Below are 14,692 nucleotides of genomic sequence, written 5' to 3' on the forward strand. Positions count from 1 at the left end.
CTATCTCTGTCTGTCTGTCTGTCTGTCTGTCTATCTATCTATCTATCTATCTATCTATCTATCTATCTATCTATCTATCTATATATCTATCTATCAGCTATACCTATCTGTCTCTCTGTCTATCTGTCTCTCTATCTATCTATCTATCAATCATCTATATAGATATGTGTGTGAGTATGTGTGCATGATAACTTGCATATTTAGCCTTTCAGTCCCTGAAAAGTCAAAGATGTTCAATAAATGTTGGCTGGATGACAGTCTGAGTGAGTGGATGAATAAATGAACTGCATAATGTATGGAGAATGGTTAGATAAGCCAAGCAAAGCTGAATAATAGCCACTTATAACTACTGTATGGTACAGTACATATCTGTATTAAAATGAATATTAAGATTAAGAAAGCAAGTGGGAGAAGAGTAAGAGAACAATGTCAACAAGCAGAAAGACAGAGATGTGTTAAAAAAAAAAAAGCAGGGAAACAGGCTGCACTGATCCATCACATCCATCACAAATATTATTATTCATTATGAGGCTTTATAGAAGGAATTATTTATCTAGCTTCTATAATAAGTTACAAACTCATTACATTTCTCAAGGATCTAGTTAACCGAAATTTAAAAGTAAAATCTGTCTTGGAAATAAAAAGAAAAAGAACATAAGACCTTAGAGATGAAGAGCAAAAGTAAGACTTCTTATAATTTACATTTTATGGTTATTCATGCCAGTTATCATTCTGCTGGGACATGATAAGTATTGGTAAGATAAAAAAGGTATAAATACCATCCCCCACTACACACACATCTAACATTTCAGTAATGTTATCTTAAATCAATTAGTATCATCATTTTTTAACCCCAAATTATTGATAATGTGGCTAGTTCCCAAATGAATTCCTTAAAAAGTACAGCCTTCCTGTCTACAATTTTGCACTTGACAGTATTTTATCTGCCCAGTAGTGTTCGATGATCTAGTTACTATATGTAAAGCACTGTTAAAGAGTAAGGAGGAAAACCAAGGTATAAGTGGAGGAAATACTATGAAAAAATATCAGAGAAACACTTACATATATATAGGGATTCAGTCTGGCTGGAGTAAGGAGCATGTAAAAGGATACAATGGGTGACGAGGTTGGAATCCAATTTTTGTGGACTTTTGATGTAGGACTAAGGATCTAGAACATTATGTATAGATAGTGGGAAGTCTTGGGAGGTACTAAGGGAGATGGGTGCTTCAGGAACAGTAGTGCAGAGGGTGGGTTGACAGAAGGAGAAAGACAGAGATAGGGTGACTAGATGAAGGGCTCCTGGTGATGAGAGTAATGAAGACAATAACTGCGCTGGAGCAGGAAACAAGTAAAATGCAGATGTGGGACTTTACTAAATCATTTGATGTTGGCACTTAATCATGACCCCGATCATTTAATTGTGGTTGACAGGAATATAATGACACCATCAAAAGAAAAAGAGGACACAGGAGAAGGAGTAGATTTGAGAACGAAGATGATTTTAACTTTGAGCATACTGAGTTTAAGGTTGGAGTTTGGTGAGCTGCTGCGTAGGCACAGAGGAGCTTGGAGAGGAGGCTATGCCTTAACCTAAAGTGAGTTATCTCCATAGAGGGGACAGGTGAAGCTATGGAAATGGTGAGGTTTTTGAGGACAGAGTCTAGAGAGGAAAGAAGAGAGGAGTGGAGTCGTGGGAGGAGAGTGAGCTGGGTGAGCAGGAAAAAGGAGGAAGAGGAGGAACAAGAGGGAATGGGAGGGAACAAAACTGGAAAACCGGATGTTAGTGAGTTGGGGAAATCAATAAAAGTGGCAAGACAGACAACAAAAATACAATTGTCAGAGAAATAAGAAGTTTTTAAAATCAGCAAGTTCTTAAGTTTCTCTTTCTAAACTGTTTTCTTTAACTAAACTCATTCTCTCAAGTCTCTCCTCCCTTACAAATAAAAAGCCTTCCTTTTATTCTTGATATTATTTCAAGTGACATTTTCTCCCTCTTTAATTTCATCACTACCAAAGTCATAGATAGTTAGAAATATTTCACTAAATAATATTTTAATTCCATGTGATACAACCCATTGTTCCTATATTTTAATAGTCAAAAGTAGCTTTTGAATTGTGGTTATGCTGCCTGCGAAGAAACAGATTTTTCCTTGCGTGCCTCGATAGTATTAATTCTTGCTATTCCTCAGTCTGCTCCAGGTGACAGACCTACACAAGACCTTTCCCTACACAAGGTGAGGAGTCGGGAACAAGAAAGCTTTGTTTTTCTCAGCATCTCGTGCCCCCCATGAAGGGCACCCAGAAGAACTGCTTACTCACAGACTCTCGGCATTTTTAGGAGGTACCTACTCTGCCACTTAGCAAACTAGTAGATTTGGAAATAGATTTTAGGGAAGGCACTATGGATTTTATTTCTGAGTATAACAAGTTTTAAGCATAATGGCTGAAGGTCAGCAAGCTGTTAGAAAATAGAGGAGCTGAGCAGATAGGTTATGCCTGAGTATGAAATAGTACGTTACCTGCTACTCACAAATCCACTTTACTATTTTTTTTTCTACTGTAGAGATTGAAAAGCTAAAATATCCAGTTTCTCATCTGTTAAAGAGCAGGGTTCCACAGTTCTGGACGTGGGCAGTAAGCACACCGCCCTGAGGAGCACTTTCCTTCCTGACTCTGACGGTCTTGCCTCTGGAGCGGCTATGCTTTCACTCTCGCCTCTCTTTCCCTAAAGCTTAGGAGGTAGACACAGTTTACAGAGGACTAGGATCTATCTGGTAACCCCGGGAAACTCAAGCGAGAGGGAGGAAGCCATGAATGGCAGAATCCAAAGAAGGGAAGAATCCAGGTACCTGACGAAATCTGCGAGGAGCTAACAGCCCTGCAACGCCTACCGCAAGTGTCTTGACACAAGACCACTGCACCCTACATGTTTAAGCTAGAATTAGGATTTCTATTATTTATAGCCTAGGTCGCTTCTAATTACTATAGTGTATTGATGCTTTGTTAGAAAGTACATGCTGAGTAAATAAATGGATTCATGCAAATATTTGGTGCCTCCTACGATACAAATAGAGACTCAGTGAAAATAATTTCTCTAATTTCATAATAGAGAAATTTTTTTTTTTTTTACCTTGTGTACTCATAAAGTGCTGGAACAATGCTTTGGTACTGTCTTCTGATAGCTAGTAATGCTCCAGTATAACCACACAATATGAGCAACTCATTTCGAGCTCTAAAAGAGAATATATTTTTTTAATTTCATAATTTGAGATAGAACATTACTCTCATATAGTAAATGTACTTGTATCTCTATATTTTAATGGGTGACATTTATAGTTTAAAATGTTAAGAAAATTTTATAAACTTGAAGATGTTTTATTCATCAGTTAACTCTTATTCAGACGTTTATGCTATAACATTATTTTAATTTAAAATAAAAGTCTTTAAATAATATTTAACTCTTGCCTTCTTGTTTTTTCCTACTACTTCACTGTTTCTTCATGTATAGTAACTAATTTGGTCAGATTTTGGAATTCCTGGCATTCTGTGTAGACTCTAGAAGTGTCCACTACATTCCTGCTGGGCAAATTTGCCAAAGTTTCACAGGTTGAGGCATCATCTCTTTCACATGGGCATTAAAACAAAAATAGCCCAAAGCCTCTATTACGTATTTTATATAGTTTCTGGGGACTTTAGTTACATGGATAACAATGTCCTTAAATGATACTTGCTTTCAGGAATGGTGTCAATTTTTTACTTTCTAGCACTTTCACTTGTTTTCCCCCAACCTAGTATGCTTTGCACACAGTGGATATTTAATAGAGATAACTACTGGTTTCTTGAGGACCTGAGGTCCAAAATCACCTAAAAGTTTTGTATATTAGTCCTATTTGAACCAAGTGTGTATGTGTGTACGTACACATATATAAACACACACACTAGATATTAGTAAATGGGATCACTAAGATTTATTATTTCTGTTTCAAACTGACCTCTGTATTTTTTCTTAAGATTGTAACAAATTTTCTACATGTGCATCTACCTGTCCAAGATGATCTTATTTCTTGATCTAAATACCAAAAACAGTGTAGCCATTTTGAAACATTACATGGGTTCAATTATGTATTCTGGAGAAAAAGTACTCACTCAGTACATGTATGCAAGAGTAATTTTTCAGTACGAATATAACTCAGTAGGTCAAGAATGGGATAAATGGTATCCAAAGTCCAATCTGAACTACTGATGTATTCTGGCAAAATAAAACCAAATAAAAAATTCTCTCAATAATAATATTAAGACTTGTTCATCCAATTTTTAAACTATGTAATTCTCGTTCGGTCAATCCTATCTACCTCATTTTCTAGTTCACAAGAATTTGTCTATTGACCCTCTCTCTAGTCCCCATACTATACAATCAGCAATCTCTTTCCTTTTTAAAGTTAGAATGGCTAGTACTTAATTTTAAGGCTTTTTTTAAAAAAAAATGTAATACGAATAAAAATATCAAATAAATGAATAGATTTTAAATTAAATTACCAACTAAAAACTTACCTTTGACGAAGTGAATACCAATAGGAAGGGCTTTTTCAGGTTCTTCACTTAACAAGTAATACTTTATAGTTTCAAATATATTGCCATCTGCATGGGCTGTCTCAGCTAGCTGCATACATTCTTCTATTGTGGGTAGCTTGCACTAGAAAATAATTGGTTTGATCACAATATTACAAAAATTTATAGGAATAAAAGCAACAATGTAAGTATTAAATATGTCCAATTCATCTAGTATGTTTTTCTTATTAAAGCTGTTCAAAATAGTAAATGAAATAATTTGTATTAAGAGCACACATTTATGGAAATATCTTTAAGATGTAATAATAATAAGTAGAATAATAACTAATGAGTCAGTAGTTTTCTATCATAAAAGAGGTAGAATTGTCTTAGCTGTGATATTGGGATTAGTGCCTACAAATGCAATTTAGCAAAAAATGTTGAGATTAGTTATATTAGAACAAATATGCTGACCAGAGTAAAGAACCACATTGAATGTAGAAAATATAAAAGGTACACTCTTACATGTCCTCTACACTGTAAATTAATTTCACTTGGCCTTTGAGACAAAGCCACTTCATTTCAAGCAGAAAGAAAAAAAAAATGTACAAGCTCTAAAAGTTTTCAGCTTTGACAATCTGTAATGCCACAAAGTAGATATTTTGGGCCTAGGAAGTTCTTTACTGTAAAATGAATACTCTTCATTTCCTCAAATCATCTTTTTTTTTCTGTTAAAACTGAGAGTACATTCCTCCCTCAGGTAAGTTCTGCTTCCATAATGTTGTAAGAATCAAGTAAGTTATCTTTCACATTAAATTCTGATATGTTCATGATTTTTGAAGTTTAAGTGTTAAAGTTTGTTGGTTTGCTTCTAAGCAACACTATAAATAGCTTCAGGCTTTGTCTATCTCACCAGTCTTTGGCAACCACTGAGGTTGAGCTTCCACTGCAAAAAACGTTTTGCGTTTGACTCCAGATGATGTGGTTCATCCACAGAAGGTCATTCATCTCTTCTCCTTTGAGATTTGTCACTCTCTTCCCCTCTCACTTTTCTTTTACATCCCCTTAAGTTACTAAGATGGTTTATTCAACTTACTTATTTATTTATGTAGTTATTCAATTGTTTCATATTTTCTTTTGTTTAAAAAATAGAGGTGAATTGAACATTTTAGATCACTCGATCTTTCTCAAAAAAAAAAAAATACAACAAACTACATCAAAGGATCTCTCATGTATATGACAGTTCATATTTTCCCCCCATCTTTATTCACTAAATGCCCTTTATTTAAAAATACTATGTGTTTGGTACTGTGCCTGGCTATATAGAAAAAAGTTTCTTCATTTTGATATATACTCATGGAGAAGAAGGAAAATAAAATGGTTCCTTTTGAAATTTCATTCTCAAATGGAATACAATAAGAAGAGTAAGATAATCATCCCTGTAATTCTTGTCCTGTCTTAAAATTCTAAAAGTTATATGTCACCACACAAATCTATAATATTTGAGCACATAATTTTTAGCGTTACTTGTGAAATTGTTCAGAGGTATTAACACCTTTACACATACTAACTAATCTTTCAAAAGAGTTATTAATGAAGTCTGACCAGAGTCTAATTATATCCTTTTAGAATGTGTGATGAAAAGACTCTGAATACTACTCTCATCCTTATTATTAACAGTTGTATAAACGCAGCCACCTACTTAACCTCCCCAAACCTTAACACCTGTATCGCTTGCCTCAGAGGATATGGTAGTGTACATTAAACTCTACTTGGTAAATATAAAGTGTAATTCAAAAAATTACTCCTGCTTCCTTCCATATGCATTATAATTATAAAAATAGCTTTTATTTGTCATGTTTTTAAAAGCAAAGCATAGCTCATTTAAAAAATTAACAGAATACAAAGTGTATAAAGAAGTTAAAACACCTGTTATCTCACAACCCATTGGTAACTGACCATTTATCTTTTCACAAGCATTTTCCCTGATCTTTTCACAAGCATTTTCCCTGATACACACACACACACACACACACACACACACACACACACACACACACACTCAACACACTTACACACACTTTTGGTCTACTTGTATTAGCACAATATTCATTAAGTATTCATTGTTCAATGAATTAGAGACACGTACTGGAGGAAAATCAAGGTTCATATAAGTGAATCAAACCTTTGTTATTTTGAGAATTAAACAGACAATGCTTTACTTGTATATTTTCTCTTAAAATAACTATGTATCTTCTTAAATATGCTATAAAATAAATATGTATCCAGTTTTTTTTCAAAATGAAAATCACATAGCAAGTGCACAGTCTCACAATCTGTTTTTTGTTTTAGAGCCATCTACTGATATCAATAAAAATAGAACTTAATGATCTTTTTTAATGGATTAATAACATTAAAATATAGATATGTACTGTAATTTATATAAACAATCTCCCTATTGTTGAACATTTTGGTTGTTTTATATATAATCCTGGTATATAAATTCCTATATTCTGCAAAGGAGTATTTTTTAAAGCACTTTAGAATAATGCATGTGAATTTCATTACACTTCATCAATTCTTTTAAAAATCCTAAATTGTTTATTTTTGAAAGTTAGCATACATGTACTTTACAGGTAAAGTGGGATAGTGGAAAGGGTGTGGGATTTGAAGTTAAACGTGTTGAAGATGATGTTCTCCCCCACCATTAACTATTTAGGCAAGTTCTTTACCTTTTCTGAATTCACTTTCTTTATAAAATATGAACAATATCTCCCGCTTTCCAGGGTTTCATGAGAAATAAGTAAAATACAAATATATGTAAACATTTAGAATAGTTCCAAGGATATAGTAGAAGCTCAATGAATGCTATTTCTTATATCGTTATCATTTTTTGTTGTACTTATTAAAGGGTCCTAAAGGGACCATATATTTGTTTCTCTGCATGTATCCATTTTCCTGAACCTAAAATTAGTTGAATCATAGCACCGCTTTCCAAGCTAGAATACTGACTATCATCAGCATACCTTCTCATGAAGATTGTTGATCTCTTCCGTACACTCTGGGTAGAAAGCACAGAGTTTTACTAAGTGTAGTTCATTATCAGGAATCATCAGGAGGAGATCGGCTGCCAAATTCCTAGTCACATAACAAAAGGGGAAACTTCAATGAGGGAAAAAAAATCTAACAATAACATTTAGAACTATGTCAAAGGAAGAAGACTCTTAGTATACCTTCCTTGCTTTTCTATTACATAAACAGTACTAATTTCCTACTTTATTATGAAACTCCTCTAAATGTAGATTATAAACCAAAGGGTATGAAGGAAAAATGTATTATTATCATATTCCTAAATAGTTTTTAAAAATCTAAACTGAGTCTTTACATATTTACAATTAATTCTGTTATTATAGAATAATTCTCTAGCCAAACTAAGTAGTATTAGATATGTTCTTTGGAATGAATTATAAAGCAAACTTGTGAATTCTCATCAACAATGGACATTAGTATTAGTCAGCTCATTAATTAGATATTTTAAGTTTAGAATTTTGGGTATTCTTCATATTTCTTAAACTTTAGGTGAAAATCAAAAATAGAAATGCAGTTTTCTGATTTACTTTTTAAATATTCAATCCATGGAATAAATAATTTAATAATAAGGCATATTAAAATCGTATGAACATATGACTACGTTATATTAAAATATTTTTTATAAAATTCTTTTTTTAAATCACTAGATAGTTTTTGGTTGCATGCATCATAACTGAGAAAACATTAACTTGATAGTTCGAGATGTTAATATTCAATTTTCAAGAAACTGATATATGTACATTCTGCATAAATAGGAAATGCTTCAAATATGCATTTATGAAGGGTGTGCTGTGGACTGTGAGAGTAAAACCCACCTTCACCTTCTTTGTGAACTATTTAGTAAAATCCACATTGGTCATTTATGTGAATAAATTATTTTTAAAAACATTAAGAGATATTTAAGCAAGAATATAGTGAATATAGAACAAGAATAGAGATAATTTGTTATGTGTCAAATTTTCTGTTATCACTGGGCTGGTAAGTCTTTAGTGTTTTTACAAGTTCCAAATTTGAGTAACTCATCTGTTCTTGCTAAAAATATAAATGATTTTATGTTTTCTGATACTGATATTTAATAGCAGTTTTCAATAATATCTAAGAGAATACAGAGATTACTTTCTTTTATAATATGTAACAACAGCTGTGCTAAAATTCTACTCCATAGCTATTTTATGAACTACAGACTAAAATTTGACTTTCTTACTGTCAAATTCTATGCTGTACAGTGAAATTTACAGCAATGCTAGTTAATTTTATTCACTCTTTAGTTGAAATCACTATTTATTGAAAATTCAGTATATCAATTGGGGAAAATGTGTGTGTGTGTGTGTGTGTGTGTGTGTGTGTGTGTGTATATATATATATGCAGTGATATGGACCAACTAAACGATCTAAAACTCTTTAATTTCACTATCAGAACAAGCATTTTAATTTGCTTAATTGAATTAGCTAATATTTTATATTGTAGAAAGCCACAGTTCATTTATTATGTCAGTTTTAAATATGTAATCATGAGTGCTTTTGTATCTAGGTTATAGGAATTGTTCTCATTACTTTGTAGTTTTATATGCTATAAATTATATAAATGAATTGGTATTCTGTAAAACAATAAAGTAAAAACAATTAATGATAATTTCTTAATATAGAATTGGTATTCTAATAAAATAAAATATAAAATTTTAATTAAACATTTTTTATAAAACTAGATAATACCTGTATCCAACAGATGGAAAGCTAAAAAGAAAATAATTTTGTATATGAATACTATAAATATGCAGTGAGAACCAAGAAGCAGCAAACTTTAACCAGTAAATATAAAATTTGAATTTTTGGTTTATAAAATTATGACATTCTCTTGAAATTATGCTGCTATCCGAATTATTCTCTTGAAATTATGCTGCTATCCGAATTATTATTTTTTAAAATTTATGGAGCTCTATTACAAATTTGCCTTGGAAATAAACCTGAAATAATAGACATATAAAAGAACTCTTAGGCGGGGGGTTACAGGGAAACAGAAGTTTGTTTTATATGAAAAACAACTAAGACATATAATCAGTTGAAATATTTTTAGAACACTTTTAAATTTAATATCTATTTTGGTTCTCCTTTTTACCTTTACTTTTTTTAAAAAAGGAATCACATCTTATTTAGATTAGATGATTTTTAGCATGCAATCACCTTTGTGAATAAATAATTTGAATAAATAATTGTGAATAAATAAATAGTTAGACCTCATGCTTTGGGATGGTTCTAAGGCAAGTCAGGATAACTGCAATTGACTACTATAGTTCTTGACACGCCCCCAGATAAGAAGGTGGTATAGCGTGAGAGCTGTCAGAGACTAAATGTTTGTGTTCTCCTCAAATTCATATGTTGAAACCTAATCTCCAGTGTATTTGGAGATGGGGTCTTAGGAAGGTGATTAGGTGAGGAGGGACTATCGTCCTTACAAAAGAGGCCACAGAGAGCTCCCTAACCGCTTCCACGTAGGAGCACAACAAAAGACAGGCAATTATTAATCAGGAAGCCAGCTCCCATGAGACACCAAATCTGCCTGCGCCTTGACCTTGGAATTCTGTTTTTAGAACTGTGTGAAATAGATTGGTATTGTTTATAAGCCACCAAGTCTGTGGTATTTTGTGATAGCAGCCTGAACTGACTAAGGCAGTAGCTAAGAGCACAAACTCTAGAGCCAGTTCATGTAGCTTTGAACATTAGCTCTTACCATTTACTGAGATCTGAGGCTAATCAATATCTACTGTATAGTATCTGCTGAGGTATTACATGCAAAGTGCTTAAATCAGTGCTAGGTACACAGTAAGCAGTATAGAGGTGTAGTGAGTTATTATTATTATTATTATTATTATTATTATTATTATTATTATTTTATTATTATTATCTATAGTGTTCAATAGTGTATTGCTCCATCTTAAGAGTGTTATGGTATGTGTGTGCATGGGGTGTACAATGGGGAGAGGTCAAAGTCCTGATAAACAAGTTTATTTAGAAACTTCTTGAGAATCTATGTATTTTGGGAAAAGAGAAGATAAAAGTCTAAAATCATCTTTATTCCACACATATGTATTGAATGACAGCACCATATCTTTCCTAAAAGTGCCTCCATAATGAAGGACTGTCTGCCCTAAGAACAAGCTCTGCAGATAAGAGCAAGAATTGACTTGACTGGGATTTCCAGGTTACCCAAGGGGCTTTCCAGGGTCTGTCTCTTAAAGTACTGCCTGAGTTTGGGAAAATGCCCTATTCCAAGACTCCAGCTAAACCATCTTTGTTATTCTTCTCCTTTAGAAAAGTGACTTCATTTTTCAAATCTTAAATCAAGACATAAGATTTGATAAGATTGACTGTAGTGGACATGTGGGAATGTGTGGTCTTGATAACCTTAAGTACACTTTATTGTCTCATGATGCTTCAAGTGCTTGAAATTACAGCTGGGCTACTTCAGAATGGGTCATGGTAGATTTCATTATACAATCACCGTAGTATACAACTACATTCTCATATCACCATTTCCTCCTGCAATCTTATCTTTTATTAAAAAAGGAGACCCTATAATCTCCCAACACGTTATCAAATGCAACTTACAATATTTAAAAAGTGCATTCCATCACCATGAAATTATTTTTTAATTTATAAATTCTTACCATATTGGTATCATCATGCATTTTCTCGCCAATAATTCTAGGGCATAGTGGGTTGCTGGTGCTGCAGACTCTCCTAGGACTGTGCCCACAGAGACCGCCAACTCCAGTTCATTTCCACGTATCAGGTCTGTCATAGCAAGCTTTCTCGAGAAGAAAACAATGTCTTCAGTTTCGTAGACGCTGGGTAGGATGACCATTCCCATCAAGCTCATAAAGTAGATAAGATTGTATTAACCAATAATCAGTTATTCCTATAAAACGTTGAATATAATATTTCTATAAAGTATGTCAGTGTAACTGCAATTTTCAAATGGAAAAGTCGAAGGGACATAAATTAAATTTTATAAGGTCAGAATTTAAGAGTTTAGAATCCTTGCTCATATTTTTGTAATTAATAACAGTCTCTCTGCAATATCCTCAACATGTTTTTGGTCTATCCAAAAAAAGTAAATTCTTAAAAGCTTCTCCAATGGTGTATAATGATTATCAATTATGTCCTAAAGCCAATATGTCTAAAGATACATGAAAACAGAATCTATATCTTTACTTAATATTTTCCTTAGTACATTATTGGGTCAAAAGAAAAATACCTTAAAAATATAACTTGTGAAGAATATACTAAAGTATACTTAAAAATAAGTGCTTTCGAAAGTTGGAAATTCTGAGCCCAAGTGCAGTGATTTTCCCTTTACAAAACTACTGCTTCTCATATATGCTGAAATACTTAAGGTAAGGTTGTTACAAATACGTATCTGTGATAAAAATATAAATTTTTAAAAACATCTCAGAGTCTGTAGAGTTACTGCTTTTTAGACATGTAATTATTCTGGCTTGGAAAGCACGCAAAACCAGATCTTACACAGGAAGTCATCATGTTTTTTCCCTTCAATTAACATGACACCTTAAGAGCTTTTCATTCACATAAACCAGTCTGAAACGCTGTACCTCAATATCATCTACAGCAAGGTGGCAACATGCAGCTAGTACTGCTCGACCGTCCTGAAAATACCATTCTGCCAGTTCCTTACTGACTGTGTGCAGGAGTCTAGAAAAAAAAAGTATATATTCTAGATAAACACAAGCATTCTATCATAAAAGTGAACTAATACCTTTTTATAAAAAGCTGATTAAGGCATCGAACAGAATTTAATTTGACATCTTTGATTTAGGTATAAAACCTGGTTTGGAGAAAAATATCAAGAAAGCAGTCTTTCTTAGTAGAATGAGCTAATAAGCCCACCCAATTGGTGGAAAAAAAGCCTAATTTTTAAAATTTAGATGGTGACTGGAATACGGATAGTATATGTCAGATCTTTAAAATGCCAAGTTGAGAAATGGTAGAGCGTCAGCAAAACACCATTGTTGGTCTCAATACATTATTTGCTTAACATTTTATGATCCCTTTTTACTTGATAGGTGTCCTAAAAGTTCAAATATCCTATTTTTAGGGTAAAAATAGGAGCCAAGTGAAGAAGCAAGGGAAGGTAGATTGCCTGATTTGAAAAAAGTCAAAAGGCTGAAGAAATCCATTTCTCTTAAAAACATAACTATTTGGATTTCTTCTTTGGAGGAGGATTAACTGTTATTCCAGATACTAATATTGGGGTCATGGGGTTATGAACACAATTACCATGATATCACCCACACTGACTTTATAGCGAAACATTAATAAGCGACACATTTTATTTTCACTGCTCCTCATTCCCAACAGGTTTGCTCAGTTTTTAAGTGTTTAGGTGCTTTATCTGCAATCTCTTTACTAAAATGCATTTTGTTTCTCTGAAAGCTACATAGAGTGTGTCCAGGCCATGTCTACATTCCTGCCATTTCCTCATTTATCAGGGATGGATGCTGCAATGGAATTAGATTATGGTGAGAAATGCACAAGTCCTCTGCAGACAGATAAGGATGAACTACAGGTCCCTCAAAAACTCCTAAAGGGAAACCAATCATAAAAATATTGACCCTAATCACTTACTCATTAAAGTCTTCCTTGCAGATATCATCAGAGTAGGAAGATCCTTTAGGTGCAGAAACATGTGAGGTTTGCATATTTCCCTCACAAGCAGCCTAAAATTTAACGAACATTTCAATTAATCTTTAGCTAATTGTTAGGAATTGGCCAATTTCAGAATATTATTTTGAGCAAGGTATACTTAAATCATGTTTGAAATTTATACTACGTTTTGGAGATACCCTTAGAATTTTAAAAAAAGAAATGAACTTCATTGTATCAACATGAAGCTTCAAGTAAATAGTTACGAGAAAATGCTGTTCAAGCATATATAACGTTCGGCAGCATACAAAGGTTCAGAGTTCAGAGATGTTTATATGTGTAAGGATCTAAAATAAGTTTAGTGATCAGAGCAAAGATAGTGCGACTGAAATGTTGAGATAGAAGGCCGGGAGGTGGGCATAAGCCAAGCCATCTATAACTTTGTCATTCATGTGAAAGCGAGTCAGTCAACCAAACTTTCTCCCTTCCACATCCACCCACCAACATATGCAGCCTGTGTAATTATGTGCATGTACCTGTGCAATAAGCAGAGCTTCTTTAAGTTGACCTCTGGACATGAAAAAATTAACTAATTTTTTCACATCACCAATGGCTATGCAGTATGGAATGACATCATCCTTATCTTCCTGGATTAATTGATCAGCTCTCCTAATAAAATAAGAATTTTTTTTTTTTAAATACTCATTTCAAGGTTCTCAGTTGGACTGAAATTTTTCTGACATATCTGAAATTTCTAAAATTGGAAGATTTATAAAGCCCTTTTGCATATCATTTTTAAAAAGAGATTTTATGATCAGATCATAACATGGAAGACAAAAGTTTTCTGAAATAATATTATACGTACTTGTTTTCCCTTAGAACACTACATATTTTCATATTTAAAGGTACTGAACACTTCAGATCTTAAAATTAATGTAGCTTACCTATTAATATGAACAATATGTTTTTCTGAATAAGTCGTAAACTTGATATGTGTGATGGGAAGATCGCTCTCAACTGGACTAATAAATATGTGGGTGTGTACCTTAGCACATTGATGAACAGTGAGCCTCTAAGTGCAGCTAGCTTTAGAAATCATTAAAAAGTATAATATAAGAACATAATACTGATAATAAAATGCAGAATACTGTTAAGTACCCCAAGCAAGGTGGTTTAAAGAAAAATAATATTCCAGATATGTAAGGGGGAAAAGGGATCCTCATCTTGGAGATTATGAACAGTTTATGTGTGTGTGTGTCTCTTTATCTATCACCTTCTGCTTCTCTTTTTCTCTTTTCCTATCTAAGTCCCACTTTCTCAATGACCAACCTAGTTAATTCCACTATTAATGTTTAACCTCAGTTTTGTTGAACACAAATTTGGTATAGTT

The 14,692-nt window shown here is 33.1% G+C and overlaps 1 protein-coding gene across 1 annotated transcript in view; it reads right to left on the reverse strand.

Moving 5' to 3' along the window:
• WDR17 (WD repeat domain 17) overlaps positions 1–14,692 on the reverse strand; it is a 93,097-nt gene that overhangs the window by 2,793 nt on the left and 75,612 nt on the right. Inside the window, exons 20-28 of the mRNA XM_023519981.1 lie at positions 13,839–13,971; positions 13,285–13,376; positions 12,252–12,351; positions 11,307–11,446; positions 9,355–9,375; positions 7,578–7,689; positions 4,555–4,696; positions 4,150–4,252; positions 3,134–3,235 (exon numbers count right to left, since the gene is read on the reverse strand). Coding sequence (XP_023375749.1) covers positions 3,134–3,235; positions 4,150–4,252; positions 4,555–4,696; positions 7,578–7,689; positions 9,355–9,375; positions 11,307–11,446; positions 12,252–12,351; positions 13,285–13,376; positions 13,839–13,971 — 945 coding nt within the window. The remainder of the gene's footprint in view (positions 1–3,133; positions 3,236–4,149; positions 4,253–4,554; positions 4,697–7,577; positions 7,690–9,354; positions 9,376–11,306; positions 11,447–12,251; positions 12,352–13,284; positions 13,377–13,838; positions 13,972–14,692) is intronic.

This window comes from Pteropus vampyrus, unplaced genomic scaffold (assembly GCF_000151845.1).
Source record: "Pteropus vampyrus isolate Shadow unplaced genomic scaffold, Pvam_2.0 Scaffold8, whole genome shotgun sequence".
Taxonomy (NCBI): domain Eukaryota; kingdom Metazoa; phylum Chordata; class Mammalia; order Chiroptera; family Pteropodidae; genus Pteropus; species Pteropus vampyrus.